This window comes from Corapipo altera, unplaced genomic scaffold (genome assembly GCF_003945725.1).
Source record: "Corapipo altera isolate COAL_440 unplaced genomic scaffold, ASM394572v1 2, whole genome shotgun sequence".
Lineage (NCBI taxonomy): Eukaryota > Metazoa > Chordata > Aves > Passeriformes > Pipridae > Corapipo > Corapipo altera.
This window is the reverse complement of record NW_020884890.1, coordinates 13322433-13335131: the sequence shown is the minus strand read 5'-3', so window position 1 is coordinate 13335131 and position 12699 is coordinate 13322433. Positions and strand designations below refer to the sequence as shown.

General features: G+C 44.1%; 1 protein-coding gene across 1 annotated transcript in view; it reads left to right on the top strand.

Annotated features, from left to right (window-relative positions):
- The window catches only part of LOC113947945 (gamma-aminobutyric acid receptor subunit rho-2), a 38195-nt gene extending 33392 nt beyond the window's left edge, over window positions 1-4803 (top strand). The window contains exon 9 of the mRNA XM_027645109.1: window positions 79-4803. Within this exon, the coding sequence (XP_027500910.1) occupies window positions 79-387 (309 nt within the window). The 3' untranslated portion in view covers window positions 388-4803. The remainder of the gene's footprint in view (window positions 1-78) is intronic.
- Window positions 4804-12699: the final 7896 nt, after the last annotated feature.

The window sequence follows — 12699 nt, the reverse complement described above, 5'->3', positions numbered from 1 at the left end:
CTGTTAACAGAAAGCCATAATTTCTGTTGCTCATGTGTTCTTCCAGTGTTCAACTGTATTTCTTGTTTATGCTTCTAGTTTTCATGTTCGTGTGGAATACCTCACTCGAAAACTATGATGCTGGATGGAAACTGCAGTGAATCTGATGCCAACAGCCTGGCAGGATATACAAGAAACCAGATGGTACCAGAAGAAGAAAAACAAGAAAAGATAGTTGTGCATTTGGCTATGAACAATGAATCTAATTCATCAAGGAAGAGAGGCCTGAAGGGTCATGTGGGCTTGCGCATCATCCAGAACACTCATGCAATTGATAAATACTCAAGATTAATATTCCCAGGCACCTATATATTTTTTAATTTGATATATTGGTCTGTCTTTAGCTAAGCATGCTGGTACAGCAGTGACTGACTCGGAACACATTTACAAAACTCTCTTTTGTTGGTACTTTTTCAGTCTAATCTGGATACAAAGCCAGAAAACTGATTCTTTTATTGCTTCTTTGAAGGGCAAAGGGGAAGACTCCAGTAGGCAACTCCATGCACAGGCATCACGGAGGAACCTGCTGTGCTGGTTGATTTTCAACCCACACCCCAGCTCCTGTTTGCTTTAAGACACATGCCATTTCTCATACTTGAAAATATGTGCTCACCTTACACCCAAAAGGTGCTGGCCATGCTGGTGGTGCCTGCTGTACAATGGACAACTAGAAACAGTGCTCATGTGAGCTGTAAGGAATTAGATAAATGCAACTTGCAAGGGGAGGTCTGGACAGTGCATCTCCTGTAAGGGAACTGAAGGAACCTTTCCTTTTAAAATTTCTGCTTTTGAGCAAATTATTTTATTTTTATTTTGGCATATTAACATTGTAGGTTTTTTTCAATTGTTTTATGAAGAATGCCTCCTTTCAGGGTCCAAATTCTGCTTTCTCTGGATAGGAACTTCATCAACATTATTAGGGCAGTTGACTGTCCAAGGTCAGCTGGACTGGTTACAGAGTGCAGGTGGTATGTTTGTGTCAGTGGTAAGATTATAAGTAAGGAGTGATGATGAAGGAGAGCTAAGAAGCCCACAGACTCACAGAAGATGGCTCCCAGGGTACCTGGGTAATGAAAGCGAGGAGGTTTAGGCACATGTTCTCCGTATCAATGGAGCACAGAGCATGATAGGTAGCACTTACTCTCTAAAATGAGAAGGGGAACTGATCTGTAGCATTCACACACATGGTGAATGGGCAGTGCCCCTAGGACTGGGACCTTCACATTCCCTCCTAAGAAACAGAAAACAGTGTTGAGAGCAGCACACGTGGCTTTCAAAGGTTTTCCTGTGAGGAAAGTGCAGCCCACACAGACAAACTGTACATGCCCATGTGCCTCTCCCAGTGAACACAATGTCCTTCTTTTGAATGCGTTCAGGCATTTGGGATCAAAAGGGAGATGTGTCTGCCAGAACCTCTCTCTGCAGAAACAGAGGTATGGCAGAGATTAAATGGCCAAGAATAATATTGTGTGGTCCAAGGTCGATGTAAGGCCTTTGAAGCTGCTGCAAAGCATTGTAACAAGCTTATGTGCTTGGCAGTTCTTTTCTCATCCTGTGATATCTCCCCTTCCTTTGCTAACAATGCTGACTGCAAAACCCAAATGTAGAAATATTATAGCAACAAGACAACAATGCTCAGGTTTGTGTGCTCCTTATTTTTAGAAAACAGAAGGACTTTTTGGCTGTGTTGGAGATTATGTACATCAAAATATTTGTTTACCATGCTGAAACTGAGCAGTAGGGGCAGAATTTGAAAGGTGAAGAGCCAGGACTGAGGTTAGAATGAAGAAAAAGCAAACAAAAATACCAATGCAGCCATAACTATTTGTCAGCATGTGAAATTTTTTGCTTACCCTAACAGTTATTCTTATGTCCTAAATCTCAAGGGATATAAAAAGTGGCAGAGAATTGTCAACAACATTGTTGGCTGTCAACAAAACCCAGGTTTTCCCTTAAATATTACTGCCCAAGTCAAGCTGATGGTGGCACTGATTTACTGAAAATGAGACTAATCAGAGAAACTAAAATTAACAACCATGTTCCCTTTTTGTCAGCCCTGTTAATAATTGACATAAATGGGGTTCTGTCTGGTCATGAAAGTGAGAAAATACATCCCTGAAATTGCTGGCAAGAAGAGGAGCCATGGAAGGACATGGAAGTGTCTGAGAGGATGGATTGTGCTGTACCCCAGCCTGCTACTTGTCTCCTGATACAGCAGGTCAGTGCATTTACCATCCATCGCTTCTGGAGCTGAAACCTTGATACTTCTCACATTGACAAGTGGAGATTACTATAAGAAAGATGCAAAAAATATTAAAGAAATAGACCACTCCTTTTTTGAGAGGTTAAAGTTTGGACATAACAGTGCATTCTTCAGCATTAGCAGTTTTGAGTGCAAAACAGGAACCAATGCCTCAACTGGCAGCAGGACAGTGCAACAAAGGAACCTTTGCTGGGAAAAGGTAGCAGAACTGCATCATGAAATCACCAGAGAGCACAGGGAGTGGGAAACTTGGTTCCTGTGCCCTCCTGTTTTACCAGTCTTCCTGCATTGCCCATGGCACGTGCCATTTAACCTCTCAGTGCCTCATCTCCTCCATCTAGAAAGTGAGGAGCGGTAAGATTTACCTACCTCATAAGCTGCCAAGGAGCTTAACTTACTCAGCTAGCATATGTGTGAGGCATGGTTATGATTTCTGAGCAGGTCACCCACTGGGAATCCAATTTTGTCTCAGTTACCAGCAAGTTGTTCAAAAGCATCCTCTGAATCAGTTCAGGTGGAAGAAAGCAGGTTTCTCTCCTGCATTATAATGCTATTAAAACTCCCCTGCATTATAATGATATTAAACCAGGGATAAATGTAGCCAAACAGCCAAAAAGTGAGTGCTGTCAATGAATAATACCCCCTTGCGTACAAAAACCAGGAAGTCCTAGTGCTTTACTTTGCCATTTGTTTTTATGACACCTCCTGTTCCCTTAGAAGTTATGACGAAGATGTCCTTTAGATCTGTCATCTTTGTTTTAAGCATTGCCTGTAGTTTAAATGTCTAATAGGCATCTTTTGGAGAGGATGCCTTACTGTTATTTTATTTGCATGTGTACATAACTGATAGAGATTGATGTCTGTTTCTGCCAGACACAATTATACAGCCTATAAAACCATCAAGAGGGTGTTTTTCCATTAAAGCAAAAAAAATCCATATTAAAACTGAGGCACCACTTATTATTCATTAAAACAACAGGTGAAAAACATAGATACAAATAAAGCTGAGACTTCTTCAGGCAGCATTCGGAATTGTATTTTTCTGCTTATGAAGAGGAGAGTGGCTAGACATGGAGGTAGAACGAGTATTTGAAGTGTAGATTGACAATATATTTCACTGTTGATTTCCCCTGGATTACAAGAGACTCCATGAGCACTGTCTAACTTCCAGTTGCAAGATCCAACCAATGTTTTGAGAAACAGTGCCTGAAGCTAGGCTCTGAGTACTGTTTGATGGATACAACCCAATTCTATGAAGCACTAAGCATCTGGACAATGAACCTACTGAAGGACAGGATTTTCAGAAATGCACAGGAGATTTGAGCAGAGGAGATTTGGGTCACTGATGAATATGCCTTCTCCAGACAAGCCTGTCCAACTCTGAAGAGAGAAAATGTTGGCTCTGCTTATTTCTACATCTGGCTCCATTGTCATTTTACTTACTTTTAACCAAATCATGTCTCTGAAAAAAAGTAACTATATAGATATGTACACGTATGTATAATGTATATGCAGGTGTAATGTATAACATAGGATGACACTGGGATGTGTACCTATGTTAAATAGTGTACATATGTGAAATTGTAATATATTGTATGTAAATTACCATTTATTATGCCCAGAAAACTTACTATGTTGAATGGAAAAAAGGCTCTTATTGTCAGCCAAGGCCCAAGAAATGAGGTATTGGCAAAAAATAGTTCACTCACATTTATTTTCCTTCTGAAAAGAGTTGTTGAGAAGGAGGCAAGAAATGCTGATGCTAAACTTGTACAACAGGTGCAATCCACTGTGCTGATTGCTGTAATCAAACCTGGTAATAAAATAACAGATAGAAAGGGTGGGAAAGAGTCCATTTCATGGTGCGACCTTTAAATTTGATTTTAATTCTGTTTGGAGCTTTGAATAAACACCTTACTTGTAATCGATTTTAAGTAAAAAGCATCTCAAAAGGTGGAAGAAATGTAGTGTAAGCATGCAAGGATTTTGAAGTATGAAAAGCTCCTCAGGAAAAAGGAGCTGTTAATTACAGATATAAGCTATGGAGACATTTTGTGAAAACTGCAGCCCACAACTGAAGAAATTGTAATAATTGCTTTACAATTAGTGGCACATTCTCAGAAGCCCAAATGACAGGTATATATCTCAATCTCCATTTGACTACAAATGAGAACTTGTCATTTAATTCTTCCTCTGTGCCTTTGAAACTATTGTCTCCACACATCCCGATGGAAGATAAAACCGCTCTGAGATTCCGTCTGCCCAATCTCATCTATTATCCCTAATACAGATAATGGAACTAAAGTAAATGTGCACGGGTGAGGCTTAATACTGGCTGTTGTCTGTCAAATTTCCACAATGGAGAGATTACAGCAAGGTACAGTCTAATTAAGTGAGATACTGCCCTGCTGAAATTTAAAGAGCAGGAAAATGTATTTTAAAAGCAGCAAGAATTTAGCACTATTAAAATTAAAATGTAATCCAGTCTCACACTAAGCTGATTAATGCCTTTGCAAAAATGACATTTGAAATAAAATATCAGGGTCATTAGTTTCCCGGTCAGAGGAATTATCATTTCAGATGAAGTGAGAAGGGTGGGGAGGGAAATCATGCACGAACAAGGGCAAGGTGTTGCTCTTGATATCCAGTTCTTGCAGCAGGACAGAGGCAACTGCCAGGCTGAGCAGAGCCTGCTGTAGAGGCAAGAGTCAGAGGATCCAAATTTCCCAAGGCATTCAGTGCCTGGGAATCACGTTACCGTGTGGCAATCCTTGATTTGGGCATGAAAAGGATATCCTTTGCCAGAAGTGATGGGATCCCCACCAGCTGTAGGGTAATCATGAGGGATGGTGCAGTGCAGGCGATATAGCCATTTTGGCTAGAGATTTGGGTTCAGTTCTGGCCATGTGTGTCATTAACTGGTCCTTAGCCAGGGTTTCATGTGGGAGCCATATCCTGTGGCAGCCATGGGTAGAGTCCCCTGCACACCAACACAAAGAGACTTGCACAGCTCCCAGATGTAGACCCACCTCTTGGCTTATCCAGCCAGCACCATAGAGATGGGGAGTACATCATCGGCATGCCATGAAATGTATCCCCCAGCCCTCCCTTTACAAGGTACTCAGGAACGTACTCAGGAACCAGGACAGCCCTGCAGTGCCTGCTCCTCAGAGCAAGCAGCAAAGCCCTGAGTAGATAATTTGGTGCCTGATTTTTAAGATTTCCTCCCTTTGAGAAAATACTGAGAACTCCTGTGGGGCAGTTGTCCAAATTGGACTTCTTCCACAAGTCTCTTAGAGAGTTTCTGCGTGCAGATATGTGACTTGCAACCATAGAAATTAGCTTAGGAAAAGTGCCTGGCAACTCAACCTGTGCAAAATGCATATAAATGATGTGGGGGGGAAAAAAAAGAAAGATTTTAATGCTCTACTTGTCACGCAGATTTATAAAAGAAAATTGTGTGTTTAGCTTAGAGGGAATTCAGAGAGGGAAATGAAAGGACAAGTTAATTGTAACGACAGTTTGAATTACTTGAACAAATATATTTTGGGAAATGGGACAGAACACTAGAGCTGTAAAACTCTTTAGCCTCCTGGCTGTTTCCATTTTATCTGGATTTTTATTGGGATCCAAATTAATTTCAACCATGAAATTTTAAACCTTTCTTATTAAGGTACATAATGACCACATTTTTATAGGTTCAGTCATGAGGAGACCTTCAGTACTGTGCACAGATTGTAATTGCAGCAGCCTCCAAGTAAAATTACTGCTCTTTTTGCATCTAGAGTTTCAGGAGAGCTGCCATTCTATAAAAGAAGAAAGGCAGAGTTGTTCAGCTGCTAGGCAGGGAGACGACACTCTCTGAGGAGCTGCACAAGAGAAAGACTATGTCACTTACACCAGACAGAAACCTTGACATCTAACACATATTGCTGGGTGCTCAGGTGAGGAGGAGAAAAGGAAACTGCCATTTGGGCCAGATCTGGAGACACTAATTACCTCAGGTGGTCGTCACCCTAACCACAACTGCCATCCCTGATGGAGTCATGGATGAAAACTGCCACCCTGGGGAAGGTGACAAAGGACATTTCCTCAGGCCTTGGTCCATGTTCTGTGCCTCTATGAGACACTTTTTTCATGGGGTCAGTGTCCCCCTGCCCCAGAGGGCTCTGATCCAGCCCCAGGATGGCACACTGAAGGAAGCATTTCTCTTACTCTGGGGCTGGGATGGGTGCTCTCCATGTGTGTTTTGTCCATGAGGGAGGTTGGTGCTCTGGTCTGAAGAGGTGGTGTCTGTTTGCAGGATTTTCCTGTCAGATTTCTGCCACATCAGACCTCCCTTTAATCCCAGTGGTGACCCAGGAGAGGAGGAGGAACCCTTGCTTCAAAAGGCTCCTTTGTTTGGAGAAGGGCTGGTGTATGCACAGAAAGCAAAGGAAAGGATTGAAATGGGAGGCCCTGCTGATTACTTGGGATCAAATTGTTTGTCCTAGATTCTTGGGCACTCTGTGCCCTAAGTGACAGAGGACACAAAAGCTGTGCAACTCAATTTTGAACTGAGCTGCTAAATGGAAACCGCACTGGCAGAGCTGCCGAGAGCCTTCACTACCACTCACACATTAAGGCTGGGGCAGGAGCACTCTGTGTCATTCTGTACCTCGTTGATGTGTACAGGAATGCCTGGAGCCTGGCAGTGATGATGCCTGGTGATGATGGTACCCATCAGTGATGCGACCTAGGAACAACGATACCCATCAGCTCTCCCTTCCCTTCTCAGCCTCCCACAGAAGGGCTCTCCCCATGTCCTGCTCACCATTGTGCAGATGCAGCCATGCAGTGCTTAGCCAGACATGGTTTCCTTTAAAAAGAGGGAAAAGGAGGGAAAGAGGTAAGACAAGGAAAAAAGTCCCCCAAAAAATGAAAGTATTCTTGTGACTGTGCCAAAGGCAGTATTTTACCAAGCCATTAACTGCTTTTCACTTCTCCAGTTTTCCTTAAATCACGGCTGTAATGTTTGTGCTTTCTCTTCCTTAGTTCTCTGGCAGCTGACGTAAACATTATAGCATGTCAGTATTCTTCCCACGTCTCAGCTGGTGACAAAAGCTATGAAAATAAGTGACTAACAGCTCCAGTGCAAACCACCTTTGTGCTGGTGCTCTGCCAAAGGAAGGAACATTCCAGGCTGCTTTACAAGCGCAAATGGTGCCTGTAACATGTTTACTTACCCTGTGAATCCAATAAACCAACTAGTTGAAGCAGTCTAATTGGAAAGAGGTAAAACAGCCTGTCACAAATTAAAAAAAAAAAAAAAGTTTGATTTCACGGAGAAGAAAGCAGCCTTAGGAAGAAGTCCAAGGCTTACCCTCACTTCAGGTATCAATCAAGGGCATGCAGTTGCATGACACACAGCTGTGAGACACATCATGGCCCAGCTGACTAGTGGGTGCAGGTCCAAGAGGCAGCCCACAGGAGGACCTACCAGCGCACCCAAGACTGGAGCAACCACTCAGGATGCACTTTAGATCCAGTTTCATTCCTCACTCTCTCCATTCCATGCTGCTGAGCTGCCACCTAAGCCCTGAAATGTTCACAGTTGCTTCCAGGCACATCCATTCCCAGTATGGAGCCTGTCCCAAAGCTTCACGGCTGCTCCAAGGCATGTCTCTGGTCCCCTGCTCAGCCTATATGGAGTCAAATGCCTTGATGTTCATTTCTCATGAACCTCCAGGCTCATGCACCCAGCTACCTGTCCAGTTCTGCTCAGCACTGTGGTGTTAAACTGACCCTGATGCCATTTCCCAGATGCCTCCTGAACCCAGATGTGCCTCAACACCTCAAGCACATCACCCATCTCCCAGCCCAGCCTCCCCACTTTCTGCTGTCACTAGAGCAGGTAATGGAGTCAAAGACTTCACGCTCACTTGCTGCCAAGCAGACACCCTTCCAGCAGTCTCCTGAGGTCTACCCTGATCCTTGTTTCTGCTCCCCACAAGGCTGGGAGAAGAGGAATCTTGCAGCAAGAAGCTGATGGTAGTCACAGAAGAGATACAAGAGGCTGAAAAATGTTTCTCAAGGGTGGAGAGGGTAAAGCTGATGAGCTGAGTCCCTGAATGCTTGAGCAGAGGGCACACACATGGCACAAGGGCTCAGTGTGTGCCAGGTCTCTGGCACAGAGCAGCAAGGCTCAACCCAGCTCCAGCACTGACACCTTTCTGGCGTCAGAAATTATAATCTTGGGGCACATCCCCACCAGCAGGACGAGGCTGCCCTGCCTAGTGCTGCCACAATGGTCAGGTGAACTGGGCTTAGCGGGGCCGCAGGGAGACCAGGCAGCCAATGAAGGTATCATCGACTGCATTTAAACCGTTTCTGGCAGATGCTTGTGCAGACTACTCTTAAAAACCTACAACACCACAGCCTCCCCCAGGGAGTTTTTACCAGTGGTTAAAAAGCCTTAAAATTAGAAAGTGTTTACCAGTAGCCAGGCTGAATCTCCCTTGTTGGATCTGTTACGCCCTGCGGATATGAAGGAAAGTTTATGTACCTAAGATTGTGCAGATATATCTCAGGTTTCCTCTGCTCTTCACTTCTGTGGACTAAATGACCTCCACTCTGTGACCCTCCTCAGAGCCCCCCAGTTTGTTTACAGAAAAATCTCACAGCAGCCTTACTGCAATCACAGAATGGTTTGCGTTGGAAGGCACTTTAAAGACCATCCAGTCCAAACCCCCTGCCATTGTCAGGGACACTTTCCATTAGACCATGTTGCACAAAGCCCCATCCAACCTGTCCTTGAACATTTCCAGGGATGGGGCATCCACCGCTTCTCTGGGCAACCTGTTCCAGTGTCTCACCACCCTCACAGTAAAGAATTTCTTCCTAACATCTAAACTAAACCTACCCTCCTTTAGTTTAAAACTGTTCCCCCTTGTCCTACCACTATCAAATCATACAAGCCCTGCTTGCACCCAACATTTCCTTCTGCAGAAGAAGCGGCATGATTTTTTTTTTTGGAGGGGTGAGGGGAGTATATGTTTTCAGCTATTTCTTTAAATGTTTCATTAGGCTGCATAGAGGTGATAACTCTTTCATGAACAACAGCCTCATCTTTTCTGTAACACCTGCTAAGATTACCTGTTAGCCCAGAATTGACTGGTTTTGAACATTTACAAAAATCCGACCGGCAGAATAAACCCTTCTCCTGACTTAATCGTCAGTGAACTCATGCATTCCATAAACACATAGAGGGCTTTTTCATGCCTACAGCATTTCTGCAAACTTTGGTCCCTTCCATGATGGCATATAATGCCTCCTGTAAAATCCAAAGCATCGACTTTCACAGACAGGTCTGTTTCATCAGCTCACCTCTTCAGCAGGGAAGGCTTTGAGGAGCTGAGGCTACATCCCACAGCCAGGCAGCGGAGAGGTAGGAGGAAGGCTGAGCCTCTGCCCTGCCCTGCCCGGCTGCCCTCACTCCCCTGCACCAGCACATGCGTGGGCAGGCAAGCAGAAAACTGGGCTACGTGAATGCTTGGGATATGGATAAGTGCATTTTCATATTACATCTAATGTAATAAGTCAGTTAAACGCCCCTAAGTCTGGGGAGGGCAGCATGTTAATAAACAGTCGTTACCAGCAGTTGACAGTTGGTTAGCACAGATTAATTCCTAATGAAGAAAAAAACTCTTTATGTAATGTAATGCTTCTGGCTGGGGATCAAGGGTTGCAATCATCCACCCACAGCAGACCTTTAAATCCGGCTTTGTTCCACTGAGGGAAAAATAGAACAAAAAAAAAATCTGCTATTTTTTAAAGGTTATGATTCAGCCAGCGTCACTCAGATCCTAATTCCAGGAGCACTGAGCTTGTTTCCTAAAGAGTACAATATGTTGCACCATAGACTGGTGATGCAGATGTGGCAGAGGAGGTGGTGTGAGGCGGGAGGGGGCCACTGTGTGGACCCTGCGCCCCAGGGATGCAGGAGATGCCCTCGTGCAGTCCCAGGCACACCAGGCCTCTCCTTTCTGGAGGGATGATGCTGACTCTCTGACCTCTGCCTGTGTGTGTCTGCATTGCAGGGAGTTGTCCTGGGAAGGTGCAAGGAGCAGGGGTGCAGCTGTATTAGGCTGTGCTTGCATGTGGGGCTGGGGTATCCAGCCCTCACCTTCTATCAGCCAGGAGGAAATCGGCTGTGAAAAGTAAGAGGTTACATCCACCCTAAGTGGCAGGGGTTTGGGCAGGGGACTGTGCAGCTGCCTAGATCCCAGAAGCCAATGTTGTGATGGAAGGACACATACAGATTTTCACCCTCATAGCCATCAGGAGTCTCCACGGACATTTATTTCTACTTGCAAGAAAGCAAGGCTTTTCACACTGACTCACTGACTTTCCTCTCCTTCCCTTAAGACATTCCCTGAGCTAAGGCCTTGGGAGCTGGTTCCTGGGCTCTTCTGCAGGTGACACTGTCTCTCCAGGCTGTGCCAGTGTCACCCTTGCAGGAGGAACTTACAGAGGCATTTGCACTACACCCCAGCAGAGTCTGAGATGTTCTCCCAAATTCAGGAGACCAAAAGCAAAACTCACTGGAAAGCTAAATCCACTAGAATATCAATAAATACTGTCAATAATTACTCCACCAGTTAAAAAGAAAAATCACTATATTCGTCCTGTGACCTGAGGATACAGATATAGTAAAATTGTTTCACATGCGGGAAGGTGATTTGTACCTGTGAGGACTGGGTTTTTTCTATGGCTAGTTTTACTAATCATCTGATAAGAATCTTCCTACTGATTTACTGATGATCTTACAGAAAAAATTTGGAAGGAATTTTACAATAGCGGCTTAAAGCAAGAATTATTCCACTTTACTTGAGCATTTTATATTTTATGGACTTACACAAAATAAATGCACATAAAACAGGAGAAGCCCCACAGGCTGTGACACGTGAATAGGAAAAGGCAAAGGAGACCTGTATCTCCCGAACAGCACGGATGCTCAGCAGGTAAAATGGGATCTCTCGGATGCTGGGGTTTTCTTTCATCTCCTTTCCGTTTCACCTGCTTTTCTGCAGTGATGCCAAGCTGTGGAAAGCAGATTAAATCTGTAAGAAGTGTGAGAACAAAGTAAGTTCTGTGCAGGCAAAGGACTTCAAACGGGGAGAAAGGCTGGTGGTGGAGATACTGTCACAGGCAGAGACTTCAAAAGAGACACAGCAGGTTATTAAATTTGCAACTAATCGGCACAGCCAGAACATGGTACACAGGCTGCAAGAGCAAGGCTGAACTCTGCAAATTTCTGTTTAAATGGTTCCTTGCAGTTTTTGCCATTTATGTACACTTGCGTTAAGGGGACCTGGAAGAGCCCTGTGCTCATGTCTGGGAGCGTGATGCTGCCCCTAAGGGCTTCCCATCTCCCCGGCTCCCGAGGATGGGAGGGCAAGGGCACCACCACCGAAGGACTGCGCTTCCAGTGCAACAGCCTGGCCAGCAGCACTCCCAGACCTCTCCATAGCTTAAGCTAGCCCCTGCGGCAGATGAGAGTAGTGAAAAGAAAATCCATGGGGCTGCTGCCCAGGAAATATACGTCCCGAAGTCCCTGACAACCAAAGGTCTGTCAGCTGAGAGTACTCGCGTTATGCAAATGAGGCTGCCCAGCAGGCTGCCATGCAAGCAACAGGGACTGGGTACTAATGTGAGCAGAGAAAATGGTCATCACCCCCTCTCTGAGCCTTTTTCACACACTGTTTTTTTATCACTAAAGTCCCTGAGCAGCTTCTTGAGCACAAAGCTAAATCCAACCACTTTTTATTCATGGACAACTCTGCATATACTGTAATGGAAATTACAGGGTACATTTATATCCAACAGAAAATTTTGTGACACCAATACGAAGTGAGTGACGAGATGAAAACATCCGATCATTGACATCAGAGATGAAACAGCCCCATTAGATCATCTTGGTCATCTCTCAAAAATGCTGAGTGTTTTCTAATACTTTGTCTGGGCTATGAAAGAAGAGACTGTTAAGGGAATGCCAGTTTGGAGATTGTTAATGGCTTTTTTGGCTCTTGCACACTGGACAATGTCTTTAATACCAAATGGAGAGAGAAGCTCTTCCAAGGAGCTACAGAAACCACGTACAAAAAACATGTGCAAAAAACGTGTACAGACTAATTACAATAATTTTTTTTATTTGCTCTGTCATTAAATAAAGACAAAAATGGACAGACAACATTTTGCAGAAATCCCAATATATTCTTGGGGTTTTGGGTTTTAAAAGAATAAAGTCTTAAAAAAAGTTCACCAACATTTTATGTCTCAAAACATGCTGCTTTGGAAATGTTTGCTTTGTAATTTTTCTTAATTTATTTCATTTCTTTCCTCAGCCTTACTATTAA